At 50.4% G+C, this 24,927-nt stretch overlaps 6 protein-coding genes and 1 pseudogene across 6 annotated transcripts; 6 read left to right on the top strand and 1 right to left on the bottom strand.

Annotated features, from left to right (window-relative positions):
- Positions 1-34: 34 nt before the first annotated feature.
- Positions 35-1,271, top strand: LOC112892771 (NAC domain-containing protein 87-like). Its single transcript, XM_025959887.1, has 3 exons — positions 35-242; positions 331-662; positions 756-1,271. Exons 1-3 carry the CDS (start codon positions 35-37, stop codon positions 1,269-1,271), a joined length of 1,056 nt encoding a protein of 351 aa, XP_025815672.1.
- Positions 1,272-2,604: 1,333 nt separating this feature from the next.
- LOC112893663 lies at positions 2,605-3,963 on the top strand (annotated as a pseudogene).
- A 214-nt stretch (positions 3,964-4,177) lies between these two features.
- On the top strand, positions 4,178-5,997 carry LOC112893662 (isoflavone reductase homolog IRL-like). Its single transcript, XM_025961115.1, has 3 exons — positions 4,178-4,628; positions 4,923-5,367; positions 5,636-5,997. The coding sequence occupies exons 1-3, from the start codon at positions 4,308-4,310 to the stop codon at positions 5,800-5,802; spliced, it is 933 nt and encodes a 310-aa protein (XP_025816900.1). The 5' UTR covers positions 4,178-4,307; the 3' UTR covers positions 5,803-5,997.
- Positions 5,998-12,041: 6,044 nt separating this feature from the next.
- LOC112893660 (isoflavone reductase homolog IRL-like) lies at positions 12,042-13,447 on the top strand. Its single transcript, XM_025961113.1, has 3 exons — positions 12,042-12,488; positions 12,570-13,011; positions 13,100-13,447. Exons 1-3 carry the CDS (start codon positions 12,168-12,170, stop codon positions 13,264-13,266), a joined length of 930 nt encoding a protein of 309 aa, XP_025816898.1. The 5' UTR covers positions 12,042-12,167; the 3' UTR covers positions 13,267-13,447.
- Positions 13,448-13,597: 150 nt separating this feature from the next.
- Positions 13,598-16,038, top strand: LOC112893661. The gene is made up of 3 exons (XM_025961114.1): positions 13,598-14,762; positions 15,015-15,195; positions 15,290-16,038. Exons 1-3 carry the CDS (start codon positions 14,485-14,487, stop codon positions 15,497-15,499), a joined length of 669 nt encoding a protein of 222 aa, XP_025816899.1. The 5' UTR covers positions 13,598-14,484; the 3' UTR covers positions 15,500-16,038.
- A 671-nt stretch (positions 16,039-16,709) lies between these two features.
- LOC112892770 lies at positions 16,710-17,600 on the top strand (the record flags this gene model as incomplete). Its single annotated transcript, XM_025959885.1, has 1 exon — positions 16,710-17,600. A coding segment is annotated over exon 1 (891 nt), but the record flags the coding sequence as incomplete, so codon positions are not given.
- Positions 17,601-18,933: 1,333 nt separating this feature from the next.
- On the bottom strand, positions 18,934-22,036 carry LOC112894497 (protein RER1A-like). The gene is made up of 3 exons (XM_025962231.1): positions 21,504-22,036; positions 19,495-19,675; positions 18,934-19,211 (listed from the first exon to the last, which is right to left on the bottom strand). Exons 1-3 carry the CDS (start codon positions 21,875-21,877, stop codon positions 19,161-19,163), a joined length of 606 nt encoding a protein of 201 aa, XP_025818016.1. The 5' UTR covers positions 21,878-22,036; the 3' UTR covers positions 18,934-19,160.
- Positions 22,037-24,927: the final 2,891 nt, after the last annotated feature.

Here is a 24,927-nt window from a genome sequence, read left to right as displayed (position 1 = left end):
TGGTGATTATGATCATTTATGAAGAGAGAGGACCATGGGAGATCAGCACCAGCAGCCGCAGCCGCAGCCGCAAAGGATGCATGGCGGCGGCGGTCTCGATTTGCCTCCAGGGTTCCGTTTCAACCCTAGTGATGAGGAGATCATCACCTTCTACCTCACACCTAAAGTGCAGCAAAGGAGTTTCACCTGCGCTGCCATCGGAGAGGTCGATCTTAACGGCGCAGAGCCATGGGAACTCCCTGGTATGTTTACTCACACCTGCACTTCTTATTTGGCCTATGGACACAAGCTTGTGAGTTGTATATTGAGTACTCAAATTGCATGGTGTAGGTAAGGCGAATATGGGAGAGAAGGAGTGGTACTTCTTCTACCAGAAGGATCGTAAGTACCGAAAGGGGATAAGGATGAATCGGGCCACGAAGGGCGGTTACTGGAAGGCCACAGGCAAGGATAAGGAAATCTACGGAGCCACAACAGGGGTAGTGCTACCAGTGCTCATTGGTATGAAGAAGACGCTTGTCTTCTACACAGGTAGGGCTCCTAGGGGCAAAAAGACTAGCTGGATCATGCATGAGTATAGGCTCGAAGGCGACGATAGGCTCCCCTACCCTGCAGCCAACTCAATCCCCACCGTCACCATGAAATCTTCTTCTGCTTTTAAGGTGGTAGTAGCACTAGCATACATGCATCAATACTACTTATTTGGCTTACCCTAACCCGATTTCATCATTGGTTTACGTACGGAATTTGTGTAGGATAAGTGGGTGGTCTGTCGTGTGTTCCACAAGATCACAGGGATAAAGAAGGAACCAGCATCGCCACCGTACAACAATGCCATGGACGATATTAGGATTGATCAGAGTAGCGTCCACATGCCCCTGCCACTGGAATTTCCCGTGCTACCAGACTTCACCATGGACCCAGCGGGGATTAACTACTCCACCACCGATGTAAGCTCTTCATCGCTACCGCATGTGATTCCTCCTGGTATTGCAGGCATGGGTGTCACCATGCTTCAGATGAACAATGCTTCGCTTGGGAACTCAATGGCCGTTGCACCGCAGATGCCCTTCTACCACCAGACGAACATAGGAACCGTAGATGCCAGCGGCTTCATGGCTGCACTGCAGGGCGTGCCTTCGTTGATGGTGTCACAGAATGATGCTGGGATGAGCATTGACCAAACCAATGACGCCGAGATACCATCCATGGTGCCTATAGTCCCAGAGTCCACAACCACCATGGATATGGATTCCTTATGGGAGTATTAAAGAGGCGAACTGAGATGCGAAGAGTACATGTCACATAGTTATATTGTATCATAGTGCAAAGTTTGCTCTTGATCTCATCAATATGGCTATGAATGTAACCAGGGGGCAAGAGAACCCAAATGAACGAGTGGAACGATGTTTATAGCCTCAACCCTCAAAAAGTAGTCGCTGGCAAAGATCCCACAAATTTTACTTGCACGGGGTGCTTTGGTGCCCTGGAATTTCCACCATCGAAGCTTCGTATCTGTGTAGTTGCTGAAATTTTTAACTAGCTCTATGAGTTTTGTTCGGTGATATTATCCGGTGCATGGACCAGAGCTTCCTCGGGACTAAATAGCTCAACTCTGAACATAACCATAGACTGAGTTCATAACTCCATCCTCTGTACTAAATAGCTCAACTCTGAACTTAACCATAGACTAATAACTTCATAACTCCGGTTGAAGCATTGGTGCCCACCGGAGCTTACCATGCACGCGATTACTAGAAACTACTTGAAATCCAACATCTCGAGTTTCAAGCTCTAGTGCTAGTGTCCGAATCGCCCAGGAGAGCATCCGGATCACTGCACAACCAGAACCAACTCAAATCAAATCCTTATGCGTAGCACTAAAACTCTGCTAAGTGTCCTGTGCCGACCAGAGCTAGCCATGTTCACGACTCTGAATCAGCTACGGAACTCCAAGTCCCGCTCAAGCATCCATTGAGCGTATTCGTTCCAAAAATACTCCAAATTGATCGATTTGAGTTTTGACTCTGATTCTTTAAGTCCTTGCACTTTAGGAGCTATCTAACGCTAGAATTCACAAGTGCATACCACACCAAAACTTAGAATGATCCTACATTAAGTTTCAAATTATTGATCATTTTGACGTATCTAGACGTATCTAGGTGCATAATAAAAATTATATATATAAATTTATCCAAATAACCTACAATTTGGAACGGATGGCTACTAAATTCATCCTTTATAAATAATTTTGCAATACACAGAATTTTCTATTTACACTAATATTTTTAAAAAAAGAAATTAACGATCAAAGTTGCGCCTTGTAAACCATACGACATCCTATGCTGTTTATATTTGTGATCGGAATGACTATAACGAATAATTTTACAGGAAATAAAATTAAAAAAAGATAAAATAAAATTGAAGGCGCTTGCAGCATTGACTTGCTCCGTTGGCATTTGATCTCACGAGTGACGCCGCGAAGACGACGGCAAGTGTTTTAGGTTCTATCCGAGACAGCGAGAACTGAGAAAGATCTATATATAAGGCAAGGGCAGCTACACTACCTCGCAGCCGGGCGATCAGTCCAAAGCATCGACCGACATGGCTGCTGAGAAGAGCAGGATCCTGGTGGTCGGCGGCACGGGGTGCCTGGGCCGGCACGTCGTCGCGGCGAGCGCGCGGCTGGGCCATCCCATCCACCCTCGCGCTCGTCAGGGACACGGTGCCGTCCGACCCGGCCAAGGCGGCGCTGCTCAAGAGCTTCCAGGACGCCGGCGTCACGCTCCTCAAGGGCGACCTGGACGACCACGGCAGCCTGGTGAGCGCGGTCAGGCTCGCCGACGTGGTCATCTCCACCGTCGGGGTGCGGCAGATCCCCGACCAGACCAAGCTTGTCGCCGCCATCGAGGAGGCCGGCAACGCCAAGGTACATCGACCGGCCTGCCGGTCCGTCGCGTCGGAAAAGGTAGATGCATCGTCTTTCCTGTTCGTCTGTCTGATCATTTATTTGCCGTATATGTACACGCGCAGAGGTTCCTCCCGTCAGAGTTCGGCCTGGACGCCGACCGCTCGGAGGCCGTGGAGCCGACCAGGTCCATGCTCACGGCGACCAAGGCGGCCATCCGCCGCGCCGTCGAGGCCGCGGGCGTCCCCTACACGTACGTGCTGGCGGGCTACTTCTTCTGCTACGGGCTGCCCGGCGTCGGGCAGGTGCTCGCCCAGGCGCCCCCCGTCGACAAGGCCGTCGTCCTCGGCGACGGCGACGCCAGGGTGGTGTTCGTGGACGAGGCGGACATCGCGGCCTACACGGTGCTGGCCGCCGGCGACCCGCGCGCCGAGAACAAGACGCTGCACATCAGGCCGCCGGCCAACACGTTGTCGCACAACGAGCTGCTGGCGCTGTGGGAGGGGAAGACCGGCAGGACGCTCGAGCGGGTGCACGTCCCCGAGGACGCGGTCCTCAAGCAGATCCAAGGTACGCCTTCCTCCTACCTAGAACATCGCTTCGATCTCGCTGTGAAATCTGAGCTAACATAAACTATGAGTGATTCACAAATCGATCCGCAGAGGCTTCGATTCCGATGAACCTCATGCTGTCGATCGGGCACGCGACGCACATCAAGGGGGAGCAGAGCAAGCTGGGGGTCGACCCGGCGTCAGGGGTGGACGCCGGCGAGCTCTTCCCGGACGTGAAATACACCACCGTCGATGACTACCTCGACAGGCTGCTCTGAATGTATCCATAGTGTCTTTGTTCTGGAGATGGTCAGATGATCATGCGTTCAATCAAAGGTGCTGTCGGTGTGTGTGATCGAGGAGGGTGATGGCATAGTCGACCATGACATGTCACTGTCGTTCCTGCCGTCTGAAACTGTGGTTCCAATTGATAAGCACCGTCTTGCAGGCCGCTGAACTGCTATTTGTTAATGAAAGAGTGTCAAGTTGACGTGCGTTTAGTAATGTCTTTCTGTCGTAAGCATATACTAATCCTGACTGGAGGTAGTGCACACTAAGTGCCGGCGTGAACTTTGAACGTGTTCCCTGTTCCACTTGGCCGGAAAGATGCCAACTTCACCATGGAAGGCAATGGCATCCAGTCCAGGTGCCCTGGAAAACGACGAGTACAGAATACAGATAAATTCAGGCTTCAATTAAAAAAAAAATCTGCAGGCACCAGTGAACTCGGCATCACTCGTGACGCAGAGCAAGCACTGCCACAAGTGACCAGGCTCACTCCTGCTCACCTTCTCCCTCTGCCTCGTCTGGCCACGGCTGTCGTCAGTGAGTCCAGATCGGGAGCCAGGATGGCGTCGGAGAAGAGCAAGATCCTGGTGGTCGGCGCCACGGGGTACCTGGGCAGGCACGTCGTGGTGGCGAGCACGCGGCTGGGCCACCCGACCTTCGCGCTCGTCAGGGACATGGCGCCGTCCGACGCGGCCAAGGCGGCGCTGCTCAAGAGCTTCCAGGACGCCGGCGTGACGCTCGTCAAGGGCGACCTCTACGACCAGGCCAGCCTGGTGGGCGCGGTCAGGCTCGCGGACGTGGTCATCTCCACGGTCGGGGCGCAGCAGATCGCCGACCAGACCAGGCTCATCGACGCCATCAAGGAGGCCGGCAACGTCAAGGTACATCGATCTGCCGTTCGGCGCGGCGTCTCGATGGGAAAATTCGCTAGCTGTTCTTGCGTGCATATTCAGGGATCGAAATTTCACAAATTTCAGACATTAATTTCGGTACTGAATGGTAGATACGAAGTTTTTTCCCTCATATTTCAGCTGCCAAATTTCAGCTGAAATGTCTCCAAATTCAGTATTTTCGTTGGCGATGAAGAAAAATCAACCACTATCTAGGCATCAAGAACAAAGTTTGTTGTTCGTCTGATCGATGGGTGCTTCATACACTGCTACGCATACATGCAGAGGTTCATCCCGTCGGAGTTCGGCCTGGACGCCGACCGCTCCGACGCCGTGGAGCCGGCCAGGTCCACGTTTATCATCACCAAGGCGGCGATCCGCCGCGCGGCCGAGCGCGCCGGCGTCCCCTACACGCTCGTGTGGACGGGCTACTTCTTCGGCTACGGGCTGCCCGGCATCGGGCAGGTCCTGGCCCGGTCGCCCCCCGCCGACAAGGCCGTCGTCCTCGGCGGCGGCGACACCAGGGCGTCCTTCGCGGACGAGGGCGACATCGGGACGTACACGGTGCTGGCCGCCGGCGACCCGCGCGCGGCGAACACGACGCTGTACGTGAGGCCGCCGGCCAACACGCTGTCGCACAACGAGCTCCTGGCGCTGTGGGAGGGGAAGACCGGCGGGGCGTTCGAGCGGGTGTACATCCCGGAGGACGCCGTGCTCAAGCAGATCCAAGGTCAGACACATAACGTTGGATGATGCTTGGTGACAAATATTTAAGGGATATTTAATTACAACCCTCTCACCTGGTTCATCTTTTGAAACTTTTGACCGTCTGTATAGTTTTGAAAATATTTAGTTTAAAATAACAAAAGACTTGTAGATTCTTCTTGTCTCGAAAAATATTTTCACCTGTGTTCCAAATTTCTAACTAGAAAAGGCCATTCTGAGTGTTAAATACGAACTGATATCTGATATACGGGTGGGGCTTACCAATTCTGCAGAAGCTCCGACCCCGCGGGACAGCATCCTACTGTCGATCGGGCACGCGGTGCACGTCAAGGGGGAGCACGAGTTCGAGATCGACCCGTCGTCAGGGGTGGACGCCACCGAGCTCTACCCGGGCGTGAGGTACACCACCGTCGACGACTACCTGAACAGCTTGCTCTGAATTTTACGATGTCGAGCCCGTGGTGGTCCGATGATCATGCGTCAGGTAGTCACCGGTGACGCGGCGGCCACCGCGCAGTGCTGCTCCCCGACGTTGCGCCGACACGTGCAGGCAGCGACCCTGAAACCCTGTAATCTATTACTCCTAACAGATATTAATCTTGTTTCCGATGATCTCTTACTTTTGAGAGGGCGATCACAATCCGGTTAAGGTGGGGTGCTGGAATTTCGGGCCGTCTCATCGTCACCGGACTGCACTAGCAGGAGCTGACGCCTGACGCGCCTACCCGTCCATGATGCGTTGCTTTTATTTCAGTGCAAGCAACCATAATGGCCAAATTATTTTGGAGGAACCTCTTCGAAGAGGGCAGGGAGATCTTACAATTCACTTAAGAAGAAAGAATTAACCCGATTTATGAGGAAAATTAGGCTCAAAAACCATACATCCGCACGGTTTATTGGAGGAAAATCAGCGTAAAACCTGAGCACGACAACTCGGGCAAATAACCCTGAGCATCCACTAGCACACTACGGCAACCCACAAAGGACGGACCTGTCATGCGTCATTGTTGCCGAGTTTGTCACAAAAGCGACAAACAGCTCCGACTTCCCACAACAGATAATAGCCGGAGCCACCAAGATGCCTCCACTTACATGCAACAAACACCACCACAACCAGAAGTAAACACAATACGTCATCGTTGCCCAGCAATGCTGCAGCCCAGGACGAGCAGCTCCGACTTCGTCCTGCAAGCTCCGACCAGGAGTGACTGTCACACCCGGAGCCACGGGACTGTGTACATAGCGTAGTTTAAGAGATTAAGTCTGTCTTATCTCTTATGTATCTCGTTTATCTCTTATTTATTCTGTTTAAATAGGAGATAAGGCTAACTAATATAGGGGGAATCTACTTGAGATATGTTCTGGTACGATTTCTTAGCTGGTGTTGGTTAGTATCTTTGTAACCCTGCCCTCTCGGATATATAAGGGATGACAGGGACCCCTCTCAAAAGACGATCTCCAGATCATTCTACACCAAAGAAATACAAATCACCATGCAGGACGTAGGGTATTACGCACCTTGCGGTCCAAACCTGTCTAAATCTTGTGTTCCTTGCGCCTTCGAGTTCCTGATCTCGGCGTCTCCTCACCCAAAACTTACCACCTTGGGTATATCCCTCGGTGGGCAGCCGGTTAAACACCGACAGCTGGCGCGCCAGGTAGGGGACAGAAGGTTAAATACCAACGGCTGGGCGCTCGTCGATGCAATAATCAATAATCGGGTGAGTCGTTCTTAATATGGCCTTCGAATCAATCTGCTCTTGGATTTCATAATCACATATTAGTTTTATTTTTCGGGTTCAAAATCTGCGGTGCGGCGGCTCCACGATCCGCGTTGCGACTCTGCGCCAAAATCTGAGTGGTCATGCCTGTGGAAGGAACGACCGTGACTACGTCTACGCAAGCAAGATTGGAGAGTTGATCTGATCAGCACGTTATTGCTGCTTCGAATCGGCGGATTTTTTCTGGCAACGCCAAGTCCAAGGTGGAGTCTGATCCAATCAGAGCAGCAGTTCGAAGTCGATGCGGAGCTGATTGCCATGTCGGACTGGAGTCCGGATAAGAATAAATTTCAGCCAGTACAGGGAACCACAAGGACGAGTCCGGATCCAGCCCGGCTTCTACTCGTGATCGGCTCAACTCCAACTCACGCTGCAACACTGCGGCGACCGACCTCGACGACCCGGTTCAACTTCGTCTTGTGCCGCAATGTCCGCGCGCAGCAGCGACGAGTTCGACTACTTTGACTTCGCGAGGACGATCGGCGGCCCGCCGACAACTACTTCGACTACTCGTCTCGACTAGAAACTAGTCGAGGACAAGCCTCACAGCAACGACTACATCAACTACTCATCTCGACTTGAAAACTAGTCGGAATCGACTCCGACTAGTCGAGCTTCATCAACAAACCGTCGCAGCTCCATCAACGAGCTCCACGGCTTCGTCGATATTCGTCCACGAATCAAGCTAAGTGATTTATACCTTTTCCGACTTGTTCTTCACAGGATCGGCTACCTTTTCGGGTGCGCCTGTCGATGGGCATGAAACCCTCGAGGGCTACGCCCTGATCGACTACTCCTGGGATGCTAGACCGACAGCCACAGCTTTGGTGCACCGAGTACTGGAGGCTCTGCCACAGACTTGATGCACCGAGTGCTGGCGGCTTTGCCACGGCCTTAGGACACTGACTACAGAGGCTACGCCACAAGGTTGTGTTCTGAGTGCTGGAGGCTTCATGGGACTATGCCCTATGGAAGTATAGATCTTTGCGTGTTGCCACACACGCTCTCACCGACTACTTATGCGTGTATGTCTCTTGATGGGTACAAAATCCTCCAGAGCTACACATCGCCGACTACTTTATGCGCACCGCGCATCCTCTTTGTCGCATAACGACTTCTTTGTCTTCTCTTAACGGTTGCTAAAGTACTCGGGTAGCACACGTCTTAATCCGTGAAACCTCGAATCTTCTGTAAGCCTATGCTCCTACACGTGCATGCGGCTAAGCTCCCTACGCTATGGTCTACGGCCATCAGGGATCAGGTGGTTAAACGTAACAGGCTAACTGCCCGGGGAAATTACATGGCCTAGCAAGAGCAAGACGCGAAATTTTTACACCGAATAAATTTTGGTTTTTTCACGTTATTACTGAGTACTACTCGGTATCTTCGCATTATGCTACATAATGTATGTATTGTCTTTTTTCAGATCAAGCTTCGGCAACAACCCTCCAGGCAGCACGGCGTGCCATCACAGTTTCGCTAGTTCCCAGGCTCGGGGGCTGGGCGATGCACACTACTCAACATGCCTCCTTCGGCTCTTCTGGGTCGTAAGCTTGGGGGCTGGACGCTGCAAAACTACTCGAAGAAGACTCATACGAAGACTGAGAGTGCAGAAGAAACCTTAAGTCACCGCGCAGTTAAATAAACCAGCGGAAGACTTAATTTCACTATGCAGAAAGCGAAGAGTTTTTCTCGGGATTTCAGAGTAACACCAATGCCACGATTCTTGAATTCTTTTTCCCAAACCTGGGAGATTTGGGTTCAAGGCTTGGGGGCTGCGGGATAGGTGGCATCGACTACTTATTTTTCAAATTTATTTGAAGAGTAAGGAGGATTTCAGACTAATGGGACCCTCAGCCTGATTCTCCGATTCAACCTAAGGCTCGGGGGCTACTCCATATGGAGTGCGATTTTTAAATCGCACACCATAACAAAAATTCGGGGCATGAGCACCTCATAGCTTCGATGCAGCCAAGCAAGTACTCGAAGAAAGACTTCAAGACGAAGCTTTTGAAGAAGTCGAAGACTACTTCAGAAGTACTCGATAAGCCTGCAGTACTCAGCTACGAAGAGTTCAGGGGCTTGTCAAATCCGGGACCACGGGACTGTGTACATAGCGTAGTTTAAGAGATTAAGTCTGTCTTATCTCTTATGCATCTCGTTTATCTCTTATTTATTCCGTTTAAATAGCAGATAAGGCTAACTAATACAGGGGGAATCTACTTGAGATATGTTCTGGTACGATTCCTTAGCTGGTGTTGGTTAGTATCTTTATAACCCTGTCCTCTCGAATATATAAGGGAGGACAGGGACCCCTCTCAAAAGACGATCTCCAGATCATTCTACACCAAAGGAATACAAACCACCGTACAGGACGTAGAGTATTACGCACATTGCGGCCCGAACCTGTCTAAATCTTATGTTCCTTGCACCTTCGAGTTCCTGATCTCGGCGTCTCCTCACCCAAAACTTACCACCTTGGGTATATCCCTCGATGGGCAGCCGGTTAAACACCGACAGTGACATCAGCAGGTTGCAATACAGATAGCAACACCGAGGGGGCATGGCCTCGTCAAGAAACCCATACTTACATATAAGTGCCGAAATATCCTGCTTGAGCGGACCACCACCAAGATGATGTATAAACTCCAAGGCGACGCCACCAGGGAGGATACGACGCCACACGCCGTCGTTGCCCACCTAGATTAGCCAGGCAGAGTTTCCTCCGGAGAAAATCTACAGGGTGAGGAGGAGGCACCTTCGACGATGCTTCCAAGAAAGGTTGCGGCACCCGAGGGTGTCGCCGTCGTGTCGGCCTAGGCTTTTGCCCTGCGCCGCCTCACTCACCCCTACAGAACACATCACCCCAATGCAGCAGCTAGCACTGCGAGCACAGCCATGAGCGGTCACCGCTGCCACTCCTGCAAAGCACCTCATGCAGCACACCGAAGATGCTTGCCGCCCACTGTCGCCCGCCGCTACGTGAACCCCAAGCATGGGTGCAATGGCCGGAGACAAGCACCCGGCAAAGGCACAAGGGGAAAGAACCCCAATCACACCACACCGAGCTCGCCATCGTGCCCCCTCCAAGCTAGCGGAGCCAACGCCCTCACGCATGAGGCCGGCGTCCGCCTGCACGCGCATGGCCGTCGCCCGCCTGCAAAACACAAGGCCGCTGCCGCCGAGCCGAGCGGTCGTCCTCCGCCCAAGCTGCAACCACCACCTTTCCCCGTACAGCCACGACGACCATGGCGCAGATCCAGTCGGGGAGCTATGAATCCAAGCCACTAGAGCTCCGGATCCACCGGTTCCAGACCGGGAAGCCTCCAGCAAGCTGCCGATTGGGAAGAGGGAGGGCGGGATGCGAGCAGAGGAGAGGAGTGTCCCACCACCGTCATCCTTACCCCTGCATGAGCTTCCACGCGGGGCGCTTCGGCGGCGGCGAGGGCGAGTAGAGTAGAAAGGAGGCGCGGCGACGGCGGTGCGGGTTCCGTGTCACCTTTGAAGGGCGACGCGTTGGACGGGGTCGCTGCTCACCACGTACTATAATGGCCACTTTAGTTCAATTCCTCTCCTCAAAATCAGATCAACCATTATTGGATTCACAGCTTAATTCGTTAACGGTGGACATGTCACATGTGGACAGGGCCGCAAGGATGGTGCCACTGTTCATGGGCAGGAGCGTTAACCGAGTTCGTCAATGAACCCTAGCCTCGTCGCAGAAAGTGAAGGGATCAGGAGAGGAAATCAGAAGAAAACTCAGGTGCGAAAAAAGAAGAAGAAAGCCCAAAGGAGAATATTATATCAGTATTTCGAGAAAAATGGCGACAGTAATCATTGTTAACGCCGTTAGGTCATTCGGTGAGACACAGTAAGAAAGAAAGAAGAAGATCTAACGCTCTTGGCAGGAGAGCGTGGCCGCAGCTGTCTAGTTACCGGGCGGCCCGGTGATGATTAGTGGACTCCAAAGCCGAAAATGACCCTCGAGCCGACCGGCCGATTAGTCCGTCAATCCCAATCACAAGGTGCCGGGGTTAGCATGGACGCCTCGACCGATTCGGGCCGTGATCACGGACAGGTTCCTAGCGGCCGAGCACCAACCGCATCCGGGTGCACTATCTGTACCAGCACTAGGAACACAAGCGAGTGACGTGAGGTGAGGTGGTGACCAGATTTCAGGCCCCGCGAAGTATTGCAGGAGGAGCACTATTATTATACTCACCCACCGGAAAGTGATGCTGCTACCACCAACAAACTGATGATTAAAACTTCGGATCAGAAAGGGATTGGTCGAGATTTTTTTAAAAAAATAATGGTCGCGAAATTTAATTTAGCTCGCCGGTTTTTGTCTTCTAGAAGTCCAAGAACTACCACGAGAACGTTCTCGAAACGAAGCAGTACCAGCCTACCACCCTAGTGTTCGGTAGTAATCTCTTTTTTATCTTCCTTTTTTTCTTTTCGAGTAAATAATAGGGAAGTAAAATATTTTTAAATTATATCCTGAGTACCTTTCACAGCTGCATGCAGAAATTAAAGTGCCGTACATATAACTGATATGGGTGCATGAAACATACATAAAATGGGATGTGGTTGCAGTGCATTGGTGCATGCGGAGGCTCTAATGTTACAAAAAGTTGGGAGACAGGTTGCTTCACTTACCTAACTCTGCTATCCACCAATCACCATTTCTCTAACCTGGAAAAAAAAGAATTAAAGGGAAAGCATGAGGGGGAGAAGAAAGATATAGGCCAAATTAAACGCAAAACTTTTCCTCCATCAGAAAAGGAATGGAGCGTGACTTCACTGTCGACCACGGCCAAACAGTTCCTCCTGACATCGACGGAGAACCAGTTGCCCCTCCATCAGACGATTATATATAGACGTATAGTGGTGTTCGATGGCAATCAGACGGCACACGATTCATTCCCAGCTTCACACACCGAGTGAGTAAGAGAGCACTTTGCTGACACGCCGATCAGCAGGCTAAGCACGCTCGATCTTGTCGGTGATCAGCAGTCAGGACATGGCGTCGGAGAAGAGCAAGATCCTGGTGGTCGGCGCCACGGGGTACCTCGGCCGGCACGTCGTGGCGGCGAGTGCGCGGCTGGGCCACCCGACCTTCGCGCTCGTCAGGGACGCGGCGCCGTCCGACCCGGCCAAGGCGGCGCTGCTCAAGAGCTTCCAGGACGCCGGCGTGACGCTCCTCAAGGGCGACCTCTACGACCAGGCCAGCCTGGTGGGCGCGGTCAGGCTCGCGGACGTGGTCATCTCCACGGTCGGGGCGCAGCAGATCGCCGACCAGACCAGGCTCATCGACGCCATCAAGGAGGCCGGCAACGTCAAGGTCCTTTTCTTATTTATTCTTGCTCCGGCGGCATGCCCCTTCCCCCAAGACAGCTAACCGAGATAAATAATGGATGTGCAGAGGTTCTTCCCGTCTGAGTTCGGGCTGGACGTGGACCGCACGGGCATCGTTGAGCCGGGCAAGACACTCTTGTCCGGCAAGGTGGCCGTCCGGCGCGCCGTCGAGGCCGCCGGCATCCCCTACACGTACGTGGTGGCCGGCTTCTTCGCGGGCTACGCGCTGCCCAGCATCGGGCAGGTCCTCGCCCAGGGGCCTCCCGCCGACAAGGCCGTCGTCCTCGGCGACGGCAACGCCAAGGCCGTGTACGTGGAGGAGGGCGACATCGGGACGTACACGGTGCTCGCCGCCGACGACCCGCGCGCCGAGAACAAGACTCTGTATGTGCGGCCGCCGGCCAACACGCTGTCGCACAACGAGCTGCTGGCGCTGTGGGAGAAGAAGTCCGGCAGGGCGTTCGAGCGGGAGTACATCCCGGAGGAGGCCGTCCTCAAGCAGATCCAAGGTCAGTGGCGCTGGTGCCTCGGCTCGATCGGTCGCCGTCGTGGCGGTGGGTAACACGCGTGGTGAACGATTCTGATTTCTGGGTGCAGAGTCGCCGGTGCCGCTGAACATCATCCTGGCGATCGGGCACGCGGCGCACGTGAGGGGGGAGCAGACCGGCTTCGAGGTCGACCCGGCGAAGGGGGCGGAGGCCGCCGAGCTGTACCCGGACGTCAAGTACACCCCCGTCGACGAGTACCTCGACAGGTTCCTCTGAGGAAGACGGCGCGCGTGATAAGATCGATCGAGCGTGCCTACCCGCACCGGCCAGGTCCTGATGTCGACTTCCGCGGCAATAAGATCCGTTCCCTTTCGTGGATCCTGATCCAGTTTTTGTTGCGTCGGTATGTACTGTATGTGCTGCTAATCTTGTAATGAACGGCCCATTTCTTGAGCAATCCCCGGGCCGGTTGATCGGTGAGGGCCGGTCTGCCTCGCCGTGGCATGTGTGGCGTCAGGCCGGCGCCTTTGGCCTGCAGCAGGCGGATCCCAGTCGCGAGCGTTACTAATCAACGTCCCCGCCCTGTAGCGCCGTGTGCCGTCGCGAGCCAGGCCGCAGCAGGCCCCTCGCCCGTGCAGCCGTGAACCAGGGTGTCGTACGCCGCCCGAGGAGGACGTCGGCGCCTACACGGTCCGGGCCGCCGGCGACCCCCGCACAGCGGGCCGGAGGCTGTACGTCAAGCCGCCGGCCAACACGATGTCGAGCTCCTGTCGATGTGGGAGAAGAAGACCGGCAGGACGTTCCGGCGGGTCTACGTCGCTGAGGCCGCCGTCCTCAAGATGACGGCACCACACGCCTGGTTCTTCTTCCTGAGAAGACGGCATCTGCGTTGCATTTTACTGTGAAATGTGAACGGGGTCGACGACTCTGCAGGGGCTCCTTTGGCGCTGGGCATCGCGCTGTCGGTCGCGCACGCGGCGTGCATCTTGGGGGAGACCGACTTCAAGATCGAGCCGTCGATGGGGGCGGCTGCCGGCGAGGTGTACCCGGACGTCGTGGGCACCACAGTAAAGCATGTACAATAACGTACAGTCAGCAGGCTATAAGGGAATCCACGTCACTCAAATCTGATGTGGAGGCTTAATTAAAGAAGAAAGAGAAGCGAGAGACCGCTCCGTCTGTCGTCAGCCTGAAGCGTTTTTCTCGAGAATGAAGCGCCCGCCACAAGCCTGCAGCGAGCGAATGAGCCGACGCTTCGTCCTCCTCCAAGATCCAATGCACCATCCAGTTTCACCGCGCAAATTTCCCCTCCGCCTCCCACCAAATCGGTTCTAGACGCGCCAAATCAGCTCCCTTGCGCGCCAAATCGAAGCCTGGATCCCAAATAGATGCCCAATCGTCCCCAATCAGCCCCCCCGAAACTCTAGGTCACCACCACAGCACGCACAAGCTTCTTGTTCCTCCGGTGCAATCGACGACGGGTGCCTATGCGAGATGAGTCGGCAGTCAAAGAGAACCTCAGCGCCGGCGCCCCAGGCTGGTCCTCCCCTTGGAGGACCGGGAGGACAAGCAGTTGTGCCCCCTCCCATCCCGTCCATGTTTGGATTTGGATCTTGGTGTCCGCCAAATATTTTGCCGCAGCCTACTACATCGTCACCAGCATACTGCCGCACAGGACTGCAACAGATGGGCTCGTCTTCAACGCAAGTGCCTTGGTGGACACCTCCCGGTGTTGGTGCCCCATCTGCTCAAGACCAAGACGTACAAGCATGGTAGTGCTAATTATTTAATAATCTTTTATACTATTCAGTATCGGAGTACTGCTATTAGTTTATTAGCCTTCCAGTTCGTACTAGTCTGTCAAGGATTAGAAGATTAGATGTATATCTTTCTACTAGCTTAATGTTCTTTTTATTTTACAAAAAAAGTAGCATGATAGTTGCATGTTTATAGCAGGAACTAAATCAAATAATGCCGTGTAACCTTATTGATTCTATTTTTTGTGTGATATACGTCTTGAGCAGGGGAGTGGATTTGCACCCACCTGGTGGTTTCGTAAATCTTCTGAACAAGAATGCATCAAACCCCACTGAAGATGTGAACAATGGGAGTTCATCACAGCCAATCAACATATGTGATGACACAGATTACAGTAGTAGGACTGAGAAGCGTTTGGCATGGACAAAAGAGGAGGATCTTATACTTGTAAGTAATTTTTTACTTGGGGTAATGCCCTTCGGTTGTTTCATATGTAGCACTATATAGCACTATCCTGAACTTTTTTTCGTTAATTCCAAAGATCCAATCCAATCAAATTACAAGAAGAATGATCAATATTGGAAAGATGTTGCTGCTGCGTACAACAGAGCAGTCCCAAAGAACAGGGCAAGGCAAGTTAAGCACATCAAAGATCGCTTTGCTAGAATTAAGAAAAAGGTTACATGGTTTTGTAAGAGTTGGAAAGAGGCAAATACTTTGTGGGCTAGTGGTGAGTCTGATGCAGACTTAATGAACAAAGCACTAAAACTTTATGAAGACGAGCACAAAAAAGAGGGTCCATTTATGTTCAAGCATTGTTGGGATGTTCTGCGTAACGAACCAAAATGGGATGCTTACGTGGAACGCCTTGAAGATTTAGAGCCAGATAAGAGGAAATTTGAGAAGGACATCAGTGAGCAGTTCTCTCTAGAACATGCTACAGATGAGCGGCCCATAGGAGGAAAAAAAGCTAAGGAGCAGCGGAAACGGAAAAAAAAAGGATGAAGCTTGTATAATAGATCTTGAAGGTGAACTCACTGCCTTTGTGGAGGCTCAAAATAAAGCAAATGAAAGCCGTAAGGAGATGCTAGAGACACAAAAACGAGTGTCAAGTGAAAAACTTGAAGCTCAGAAGCTAGCATATCTTGCAGCAAAAGAGAATAAGGAGGCAGGTATGCTAGAAGCATATCGAGAGTTGTTGAAACAAGATACAACTGGGATGGCTGAAGATGTGAGATCCGAACATGTACTGGCGTTGAAGTGTCTCAGGGAAAAAAAATTTGGCAACTGATCCAGATATTATTCTGCTGAAACCGAATTATATGTTGTAGTTAATTTGATTTTTGTTAAAAAATATTGATTGTGGTCTTTGCTGAAATTGTGGACTGTGAATTCTATGCACACTTAATATGGTCTTTGTTAAAATTGTGAAATGTGAATTTTATGCAACAATTAATATGGTCTTTGCTGAAATTGTGGACTGTGAATTCTGTGCCATAATTAATTTGGTCTTTGCTGATTTTATGGACCCTGAATTAAACTGAATTCTAGATTGATTGAAATTATTATGGGTTCACATCTATAAAATGGTCCAGCCCACAACACCACAAGTCACGCACCTTCCTTCTACTACATCTCTCATCTTCCTTCCACTACATCTCATCTTCTCCCACAACCTACCAACAATGTCAGATTCCTCATACCACTCTGATGATTCTGATGAACTAGCTCCTTCCAATATCATGAAAGAATATGCTGCTGAACAGAGCATCTTAGACTCCTTTGCTAGGAAGCTCTCAATGAAGATCAAGGCTTCCTTCTCAGCTGGGATGTCTAAGCGACATTCTGGTCCAAGAAAGACCATCCGGAGGGATCATGCTGATGCTCATCAGCGTCTTGTGGAGGATTACTTTGCTGAATAGCCACTCTACCCTGAGAGTGTGTTCCGTACAAGGTTTCGTATGAAAAAGAGTCTCTTCTTGCGCATTGTAGATGGTCTCGGTCAGTGGTCTCCATATTTTACTCAAAGGTCAGATTGTCCTGGTCGAACAGGCCTTTCTCCACTTCAAAAGTGCACTGCAGCCATGCGCATGCTAGCATATGGCACCCCTGCAGATGCCCTTGATGAGTACTTGAAGATTGGGAAGTCTACTGCATTAGAGTGTTTAGATAAATTTGCACAAGGGGTGATTGAGGTGTTTGGTGGGAAGTACATGCGACGCCCCACACAAGAGAATCTTGAGCATATACTTCAGGTCAATGAATCACGTGGCTTCCCTGGAATGCTTGGAAGCATAGATTGCATGCACTGGCGGTGGGAGAAGTGTCCATTAGCATGGAGGGAACAATTCAACCGTGGTGATTATGGAGTACCAACAATGGTATTAGAAGCTGTTGCTTCACATGATCTCCATATTTGGCATGCTTTCTTTGGAGTTGCTGGATCAAACAATGACCTGAATGTGTTCAATCGATCCCCACTGTTTTTAGATGCATTGAAAGGGACAGCCCCTGAAGTTAAGTTTTCAGTCAATAGAAATGATTATAGCACGGGTTATTACCTTGCTGATGGTATATACCCAGAATGGGCTGTGTTTATGAAGACTATACGACTTCCTCAAACAGAAAAGGAGAAGATGTTTGCTAGATTCCAAGAAGGGGCAAGGAAAGATGTGGAGCGTGCATTTGGGGTATTGCAGTCTAGATTTAGCATTGTTCGTCGCCCTGCACGTCTATGGAAGAGAAAAAGTGTTGGTAGGATCATGCTAGCTTGTGTGATTCTACACAACATGATAGTTGAAGATGAGAAGGATGAGGTTACCATTCCCATCGACTTGAATGAGAACCCTGGGGCATCAAATTCATATTTTTTTTTCAATTAACAGAGCATGAATTTGATATCTTTCATCTCTTTTTATTTCAGGACCATGCCATGATGTGATGAATTGATGATTATGCTGGTGCTGTTTGAAGGTATATTTAGTGAAGCCAATATATTGTTATCTATATCATTTTGCTTATTTTTGATCAGTGAGATCTTTTGATTTGCAGTGATGCTCTTCGAAATTGGATGAATAATGGGTCTTTGTTCCTTGCTGTTGAAGATTGTACTATGGCAGGCACTACTATTGTCGTCTCTTAATTAATCGTTTGTTAGCTTGAGAACTTTTTTAGTAATATTGTCGCTAAATTTTATTTTGTAAGACTTTTCTGGTATTTATTATTGGTGTCATGGTAAAGATGCCAATAGGTTATGTTTGGACTGTTTGTTTCCATGAGACTGAAACGGAAATGAATTTGCTTCTTAATATTTATGTGTTTGGCATAATCGATGGTTACTAGATGGATCATGTGTTGTTTTTATTCATATATATGCTGTTTGAAAAATGGCCACAAAAACTACGATCATACAGGATCATGTATGCTTGTAAGCATTAATTGTATGATCTTTTAATACTGTCGCTTTAGAGCTTGCTGTATGAGCTAGCTATAATGCAAGCTGATAATGACATGGCCATTTGTTATAGCCAGCAGCTGGCTCTGCTCTTGCTCTAAAGCGAGTACCTGTCTACCTGAACAGGTTGCTGCCGACAGGTTCATCTGAACGTAATCCGCAGGGGCACAAGTGTGCGCTGACATCGCTGGCGGCGCTTTGCGGCACATTTTTTATTTTTTATGCATCTATGTGTGGATGCTACCTGGTCGGTCCAGATGATGTTACCGCCTCGCTCGGCTACTCGTGCTGGCGAGCTTGCTGTTGTAGTGTTGTATCACAAGTATTCCTTTTGAGCTTCCGTTTGTGTTTGATCTCAAATAAGTAATAATAGATGGATCAGCCTTGGTTTCAAACAGAGAAGGAAAGAAAACATATGAAAATTTTGAAATCTAAAATCATCCTTTTCAAACGAACATAACTACCCACGTTAGCAACGACGGGTGTCAAACCCAGGCAGGAAATCGTGAGGTACCTTTTTCATCTTGAATATTTAAATGCCACGAAGGACCGTAAATTTTCTGAAAAATATGCAAAGTTCATACAAGACATAGTAAAGTCAATTGAATTTTAGTTTGGCGTTCAAAGTTTGGCATTCTGCTCCGGTTTGGTACAAAGACAAGCTACTGGCACGCCTCCCAGAGGGGCAGAGTTTCGCGTACCACTTATTGCTGAGATCCTGAGATATGGGGTAACTAAACGAAATAATTTATCAGAGTGAAACACGCTATACACGCACACAAGGAAGCATTCTAAGCGCAATATCGAATTAAACCGTGAACCCAAGTCAGAAACAGGAGTGAATATCCGTCTACCTCTAGATATGAATGAAGTATTACACTTGGTATTTAGCACATCAAATATCATCATCCACCGTATCTTGTTCCCCTGCCATGCTTCCTACTGGGTAGGTCTGGGATCAGTCTCTTGGGGATCCACTGCTTGAGCCGCTCTTCTTCCCACCATATTTCTGGCATCAGTAAGGGCAAATCATGAGGAATGAAAAATTGACAATTAACCCAAAAATGTTGTGCGGCTACTACACAAGCATTTCTTGAACACCACGCAATAAAGGTAAATTGATCCAGGGACCATGACTGATGGTGTTTAATGAACACAAGCTAGAAACCCCCACTGTCTATGCGTTATTTAATTATATGCAACTCCCATGGTACCCGCAGCACTAGACTTCCAGCACATAACCATTCAGCAAATGAATAAAAGTCAAACAAGTTTTAAAAGTAGGTACTGACCTGCTTCCCAATACTGAAGGGCACATATTTGTACTTGATCATATGCACAATCTGGCGCTTCATCGTAAGGACGAAGAGAACAACCCAGTAGCAAAGGAGTATGGGCCAGAAGACAGGAACATCAAACACAGAGAAGAAAGTCATCACAAAAGCTACAACAAAAGCTTTTGTGATTGCATACCTGAAAGACAAGGAAATAGTTGTTATGGGGGGGTATATTGGATTGGAATTGTAAGAAAGGTCTTCAGTATTAAGATTCGAAACAAAAGAACTACTTTACAAAATACTAGAAAGTTGATGAACAACTACACATGCATTCAATACGTGCATGCTGCCCTGCATCTCAAATCATGTTACATAGGAGACACTCAAGACACCACACCCCAGGAGGAGTAAACTATAAGCACGGAATACATAGAAAGCAGTCAAAGCACTTCATATGCTGCATTTTTATGCATGCTACCACTCACAATAAAACAGTTTACCCAACACACTAAAAATATACTCCAACTCTGTATTTAAGAGTACTTGACACTAGTTATGGTCAAATATTGACAAATTGAACCACTCACAGAGAACTCCTGAAAAGCATTACTATAAATTTCAAAAACTGTGATCAATTCAAAAGGAAACCATAAGAGTCCGTCTATTTGACGTCTTACAGAAGTGAGAACACTGCAAATTTGTGCTAAAGAGAACATTACCACAAGAGCTCACAGAAACTATAAATGATCCATCACACACAATAATATTGAGGAGAAAGGCAACAAGGTATAACTTAAAATCCCACACCAAGCACATGGCAATGCCTAGACAAACACAGTCACCAATCTACAAAGGCTCAGGGGTACTTGAGCAATAGCAACTAGGCAACGAGAGAGATTTCAGGTTCTTGAATGTGCAATGAAGGACTCCAAAAAACTATTGTCTGGCTACCATTTGGAGAAAAAAGAAGGATTATGCACTAGAAAGATCAGAGATCACTAGTGATTATGGCCCAAACAATTAATAAAGTGAAAAGAAAGAGAACTCCTCGGCAAGAGTCACCGAAAATTTCAGAAATTAAGATTAATCCAGATAGACACCATTTAGAACAGATATATTGTAACTAAAATGGAAGGAGCTTCAGAACAATTCTAGTTCCAATGAAAAAGCCCCCCTTTTACCAAGCACATGGGCATTGCATACAACGATATTGTCACCTACCTGAAGGTCCGCTTCAACAGGGAGGACCAGTAGCAATAAGTAACATCTCTCTGCAGTTCGGTGATGTGACAACATCAGAGGAGTTTGTTTTTATCATTGTCATCCACTGGAATTCCAAAGGAGATACGTGGAATTGAAGGGATACAGCATGCATTGAGTAGTTTAGGAGGTAACTGACAGGCAGCGATGCTTGGTTGTTGGGTTACTGGAGGGTGTGCAAATCAGTATGCAGCACAAATAGTCAAATAAGCTCAGATTGACAATGACTTTGTAACTAAATGCATGGCAACCTGACTTGGAATTAGACAACCTTAATCAGGTGGCACACGAACTTCCTAACAGAGAATTCTGCAGCCCTTTTCCTCTGACTAAAACAATCATTCATAGATCATGCACTCCTGGATTTGTGCTCTGCAAGCTAAAAGTTTTCACCTGCCAGTTTCTCATCGGTCACAACAAAATGAACTGAACGACTGTCTTCCATTAATTGATTCAGTGGGAGAACCTGGAGGGCTTTGGCGTGCCATAGTCGGTTGACAAAAATGCCTATTTACTGAGGGGGCGGATCAGTACTCAGTAGTAGCTGAGGAATAGTAATTTCGAGCGGTAAAGGAAACTAATCAGTTTTAGAAATGCCGATTCACACGGCTCCATCTAGTCTAGATAATGGTAAGCTCCACTCTAGAAGGCAAATACATACAGGTAGCGTAGCGAATCGCCGAATCAGATGCAGTAATAAGAATAAGAACGCGGATCTGGCGTGGTGCGGAGACAGATCTGGGGGAGGGGAGACGGGATCTGACCAGAACTTGAACTCGGGGAGGCGCCTGATGAAGGGCTTGAACTCATCGGAGCCCCGGGTGGGCAGCGCGGGGCCCTCGGCGGCGGCGGAGGGGTCGAGCTCCGGGTCGACCATGGGGGAGAGGAACCCGATGAGGAGGTTGAGGAGGTAGATCCCGAGCCCGTAGGTGACGATGTAGAAGCCCTGCACCATGTAGACCCGCAGCGCGTAGATGGCGGCGGCGGCGAGCGTCCCGAGCCACCGCCCCGTGGCGTGCGGCGTCGAGCGGTCCAGGTAGTACTGGAACGCCCGCGACGCGTCGCTCCGCCACTTGGCCGCCGCGGCCGCGGCGCCGCCGGCGCCGGCGCCGGCGCCGGAGGAGTCGCCGGCGTCCATCGGATCGGATCGGGCGGGGTGGGGCCGGGTCGGGCGGAACCCTAGCCTGGGTCAGAGGCGAGGGGAGGGGAGGGGAGGGGAGGAGGTTGGGGGCGAGACGAGGAGGAGACGAGGCGACTTGGCTCGGCTCGGCTCTTCCGGTTGGGAGTCGGTGCCGTTTACTTGCTCTGCTTGGTGGGCGTTCCGTTCAAGCAGCAGCCAGCCGCAGCCAGATCGAGCGCGCGGGGAGACGGGGGATGAGAAAGCGATGGGCAAATTCAGGATTCTGTCCGGCTCGATGGTGCCATGTCTGCCGCGGTCAGAGAATACAGCATCGGTGACAATGAAACCGTTTTAGGTTACTAACAATCCACGTGTACTTTGATCATTACTGTTTCTTCAAATATTTAGTTAAAACCTATATTAAAGGTCTTCTTAAAACGAAACACAAACATTCAAAACATTCTACTGGAAATCTAACAAGTAGCAATGCAACAAACGATGGCAATGAACAAATATCCCCGTGCATGCTGGTTGTCTTTGATGAATGCAGATAATATCCGATAAGCATAGGTGAACTTTGATGAATATGGTTGGATTTTCATGAATGTATATGAACCGTGATGAACTTTGATTTATATAGTTGATTTTTTATGAATATTAGTGAATTGTGATGAAATTTGATGAATATTGTTCCATTGCCAAATCGTCGCTACTCCCTCACATCACCTCCATCATAGCTCCCCCCTGCTTCTAGATTGATTTCCTTTCTTTGACAGTAGGAAGCTACTGATGGTGGCATTTGTTGTCAAGGTTTGAACGAGTATTTAGAAGCGGCATCAAACTTGTCATCCCAAAGGGTCCAGACACGCATGATTGAGGGGCGGCATCAAGCTGGTCTTGGGATCCAAAGAGGCATCGATGACCGATGCTGGCCGGGCCACCAACTGTATGCTCCTCGTGCAAGTCCACTAACTGTTGGATTCTAGAGGTAACAATCATAGAATTCTTGATGATAGCTGCTCCATGTACAATTATATTTATATCCAGGCATCTTATAGTTTGTAAAAGTTAAGCATGGTTCCTAATATCCTAGAAAAGCCAATTGTGTGGGGGCGTGGCACATGTGCTAGCTAAAGAGGTGGGTAATTAACCAAGCGTGTGCGCGTTGATGAACATCAAAGTTTAATTTCTTCAGAAAGAACATCTAAGTTTCATATACAAGGTGGAATGATGTAATCATTGTATCATATTATCAGTAAAGCTTGTCATGATGATTTTTGAAATGGAATGTTCTCCACAGGTACTGTAATAGCTACTGCAACCAAGGTGCTCGAAAGCTTGATTTTCGCTGACCGTGTTCGACCGCCGATGGTGAATTTTCAGACGCCAAGGAGGGGCTGCCAGAGCGCTCTCCGTTGTGCCGTTTGACTGCGGCTTGGCCAGGAAGTTCATAGAAGGGGCCCAAAATAGAGTAGCTCCATGTTACAGGAGAGGCCCAAAGTAGATTAGCTCCATGTTACGGTAGAGGCCCAAAATAGATTCGCTCCACTACTGCCCAGTTGTTCTTTTAGGCCGGGTGGTGCCCATGTTACGCGGCGGCTAGGCCATGAAGTTCTGGACCGTGGGCTGCTCGTGCCGGCCTTAGTGAAATCAAGAGGGCCCAGATCAGAATCGGCGGGTCCTTGTCTGCGGCCCGGTACTTCTCCTCTGGTGGACTGGACTTTTGGGCGTCTGCTTGTAGGGCCGTGCGCCGGTACTGGCCCATCGATTGATTCATTCTGACGGCTGCGAGTGGGCTACCCAGCCGCTCGCTCCACATGCGTGCCGGCTCGCCCTCTGATCGGAGGAAGAAGAGACGGGAGGAGCGCACGGCTCACCACGACACCACCCGCCACATGCCGCGCACGCAGAGGAGTTGTCTAGCCTAGCTACGGGAGTAGGCGGGCAGGCGCATCAAATTCCGGCCTCGTTGGCTCGGCCCTTCTGTTGACTAGCTAGCCTAGCCTAGCTCTCCGCTCTCAGGCAGTAGCAGCTCGTGCTCGCCTGCTCGGCCGTCGGAAAAAATGACGGACCCGCAGCTGCAGCAGGAAATTCTTTTTTTTTAACGAAGAAGACAAGGCACAATCATGCGCGTGGGGGCACGCAGTATCGCTCTCGGATCGCCGGCTCGGCGGCGCTTTCGGCCGGTGGAGCCCCGCCGGAACAAAAACGAACAAAGAAAAAAAAAATCGCCGGCCCTGCCTGCCTGTTGGGCGTGCAACTTTTTCTCCCGCCGCCTTCTCTCACCGGCCGCACGCGCCTACTCCCCCCACCCCCGTTTGCTTCCGCCGATGGCCATTCGACGTGGCTACCTAGGAGCTAGTACCCCTCGTCGCATTCGGCCAGCCGCGGCGAGGTTGCCCCTTTTCAGTTTTCGCCATGTGCACCACCACCAGGCACTCAGGCATAGCTATCAGCACCTAGCCGCTTGGCCACGTCGGACCGCCATTTTTCAAATGCCTGCGCAAACAGACTCTAGGGGAAAGGGCGAAAGGGGTAGAGGGCTACTACTATGGAGTACGCATCACCATCATTCCTTCCCGCCTCTCTTTTTTTTTCTCTTTCTCTTGTGGGGCCAGATTTTATGAATAATTTTTTTTTTTGGAAATAGATGATCTCACGAACAAATCACTCCCAGCTGCACACCACACCGACGTAACAGTGCCGCTGCGCCACGCTGCTCTGCTCACTCGAGTCTCGTGAATGGAGGAGCAGACGACGACTAGACGAGTAGCAGTTGTGTCATCTAGCGTAGCTGCCTAGGAGCAGGTTACTCTACTCAAGTGGCGTACCTGTCATGGAAGTGGGCCGGGCCGGGCCGGGCGCGCAGAGTATCCATCTGAGTGGTCACTCGTCACTGTCCGCTTGCAGCGGAGCCGGGGCCACGTGCTCGGACGGGGGCGAAGCTGTCGTCCCGCCATGGGCCCGCCTGGGTCCCACCGATTCCCAATCGGATCCTCGCCGCCGTGTGGGGTTTGGTTGGGTTTCATCTCACCGATCAGTTCCAAAGACTAGCCGAGTGAAAGAAA

The sequence above is a fragment of the Panicum hallii genome, chromosome 5 (genome assembly GCF_002211085.1).
Source record: "Panicum hallii strain FIL2 chromosome 5, PHallii_v3.1, whole genome shotgun sequence".
In the NCBI taxonomy this organism is placed as follows: domain Eukaryota; kingdom Viridiplantae; phylum Streptophyta; class Magnoliopsida; order Poales; family Poaceae; genus Panicum; species Panicum hallii.
This window is presented reverse-complemented; position numbering and strand designations above follow the sequence as displayed.

Bases quoted from the DNA above. Each gene is read 5' to 3' on its own strand.
- LOC112892771 (XM_025959887.1), top strand. From the start codon at position 35: ATGGGAGATCAGCACCAGCAGCCGCAGCCGCAGCCGCAAAGGATGCAT. The intron at 243-330 runs GTATGTTTACTC...TGCATGGTGTAG, and splicing joins AGAGCCATGGGAACTCCCTG to GTAAGGCGAATATGGGAGAG. The intron at 663-755 runs GTGGTAGTAGCA...GAATTTGTGTAG, and splicing joins AATCTTCTTCTGCTTTTAAG to GATAAGTGGGTGGTCTGTCG.
- LOC112893662 (XM_025961115.1), top strand. From the start codon at position 4,308: ATGGCGTCGGAGAAGAGCAAGATCCTGGTGGTCGGCGCCACGGGGTAC. The intron at 4,629-4,922 runs GTACATCGATCT...GCATACATGCAG, and splicing joins AGGAGGCCGGCAACGTCAAG to AGGTTCATCCCGTCGGAGTT. The intron at 5,368-5,635 runs GTCAGACACATA...CCAATTCTGCAG, and splicing joins CGTGCTCAAGCAGATCCAAG to AAGCTCCGACCCCGCGGGAC.
- LOC112893660 (XM_025961113.1), top strand. From the start codon at position 12,168: ATGGCGTCGGAGAAGAGCAAGATCCTGGTGGTCGGCGCCACGGGGTAC. The intron at 12,489-12,569 runs GTCCTTTTCTTA...ATGGATGTGCAG, and splicing joins AGGAGGCCGGCAACGTCAAG to AGGTTCTTCCCGTCTGAGTT. The intron at 13,012-13,099 runs GTCAGTGGCGCT...TTCTGGGTGCAG, and splicing joins CGTCCTCAAGCAGATCCAAG to AGTCGCCGGTGCCGCTGAAC.
- LOC112893661 (XM_025961114.1), top strand. From the start codon at position 14,485: ATGAGTCGGCAGTCAAAGAGAACCTCAGCGCCGGCGCCCCAGGCTGGT. The intron at 14,763-15,014 runs GTAGTGCTAATT...CGTCTTGAGCAG, and splicing joins GACCAAGACGTACAAGCATG to GGGAGTGGATTTGCACCCAC. The intron at 15,196-15,289 runs GTAAGTAATTTT...TTAATTCCAAAG, and splicing joins AAGAGGAGGATCTTATACTT to ATCCAATCCAATCAAATTAC.
- LOC112894497 (XM_025962231.1), bottom strand. From the start codon at position 21,877: ATGGACGCCGGCGACTCCTCCGGCGCCGGCGCCGGCGCCGGCGGCGCC. The intron at 19,676-21,503 runs GTCAGATCCCGT...CTTGTCTTTCAG, and splicing joins CTCCCCGAGTTCAAGTTCTG to GTATGCAATCACAAAAGCTT. The intron at 19,212-19,494 runs GTCAGTACCTAC...TACTGATGCCAG, and splicing joins CCTTCAGTATTGGGAAGCAG to AAATATGGTGGGAAGAAGAG.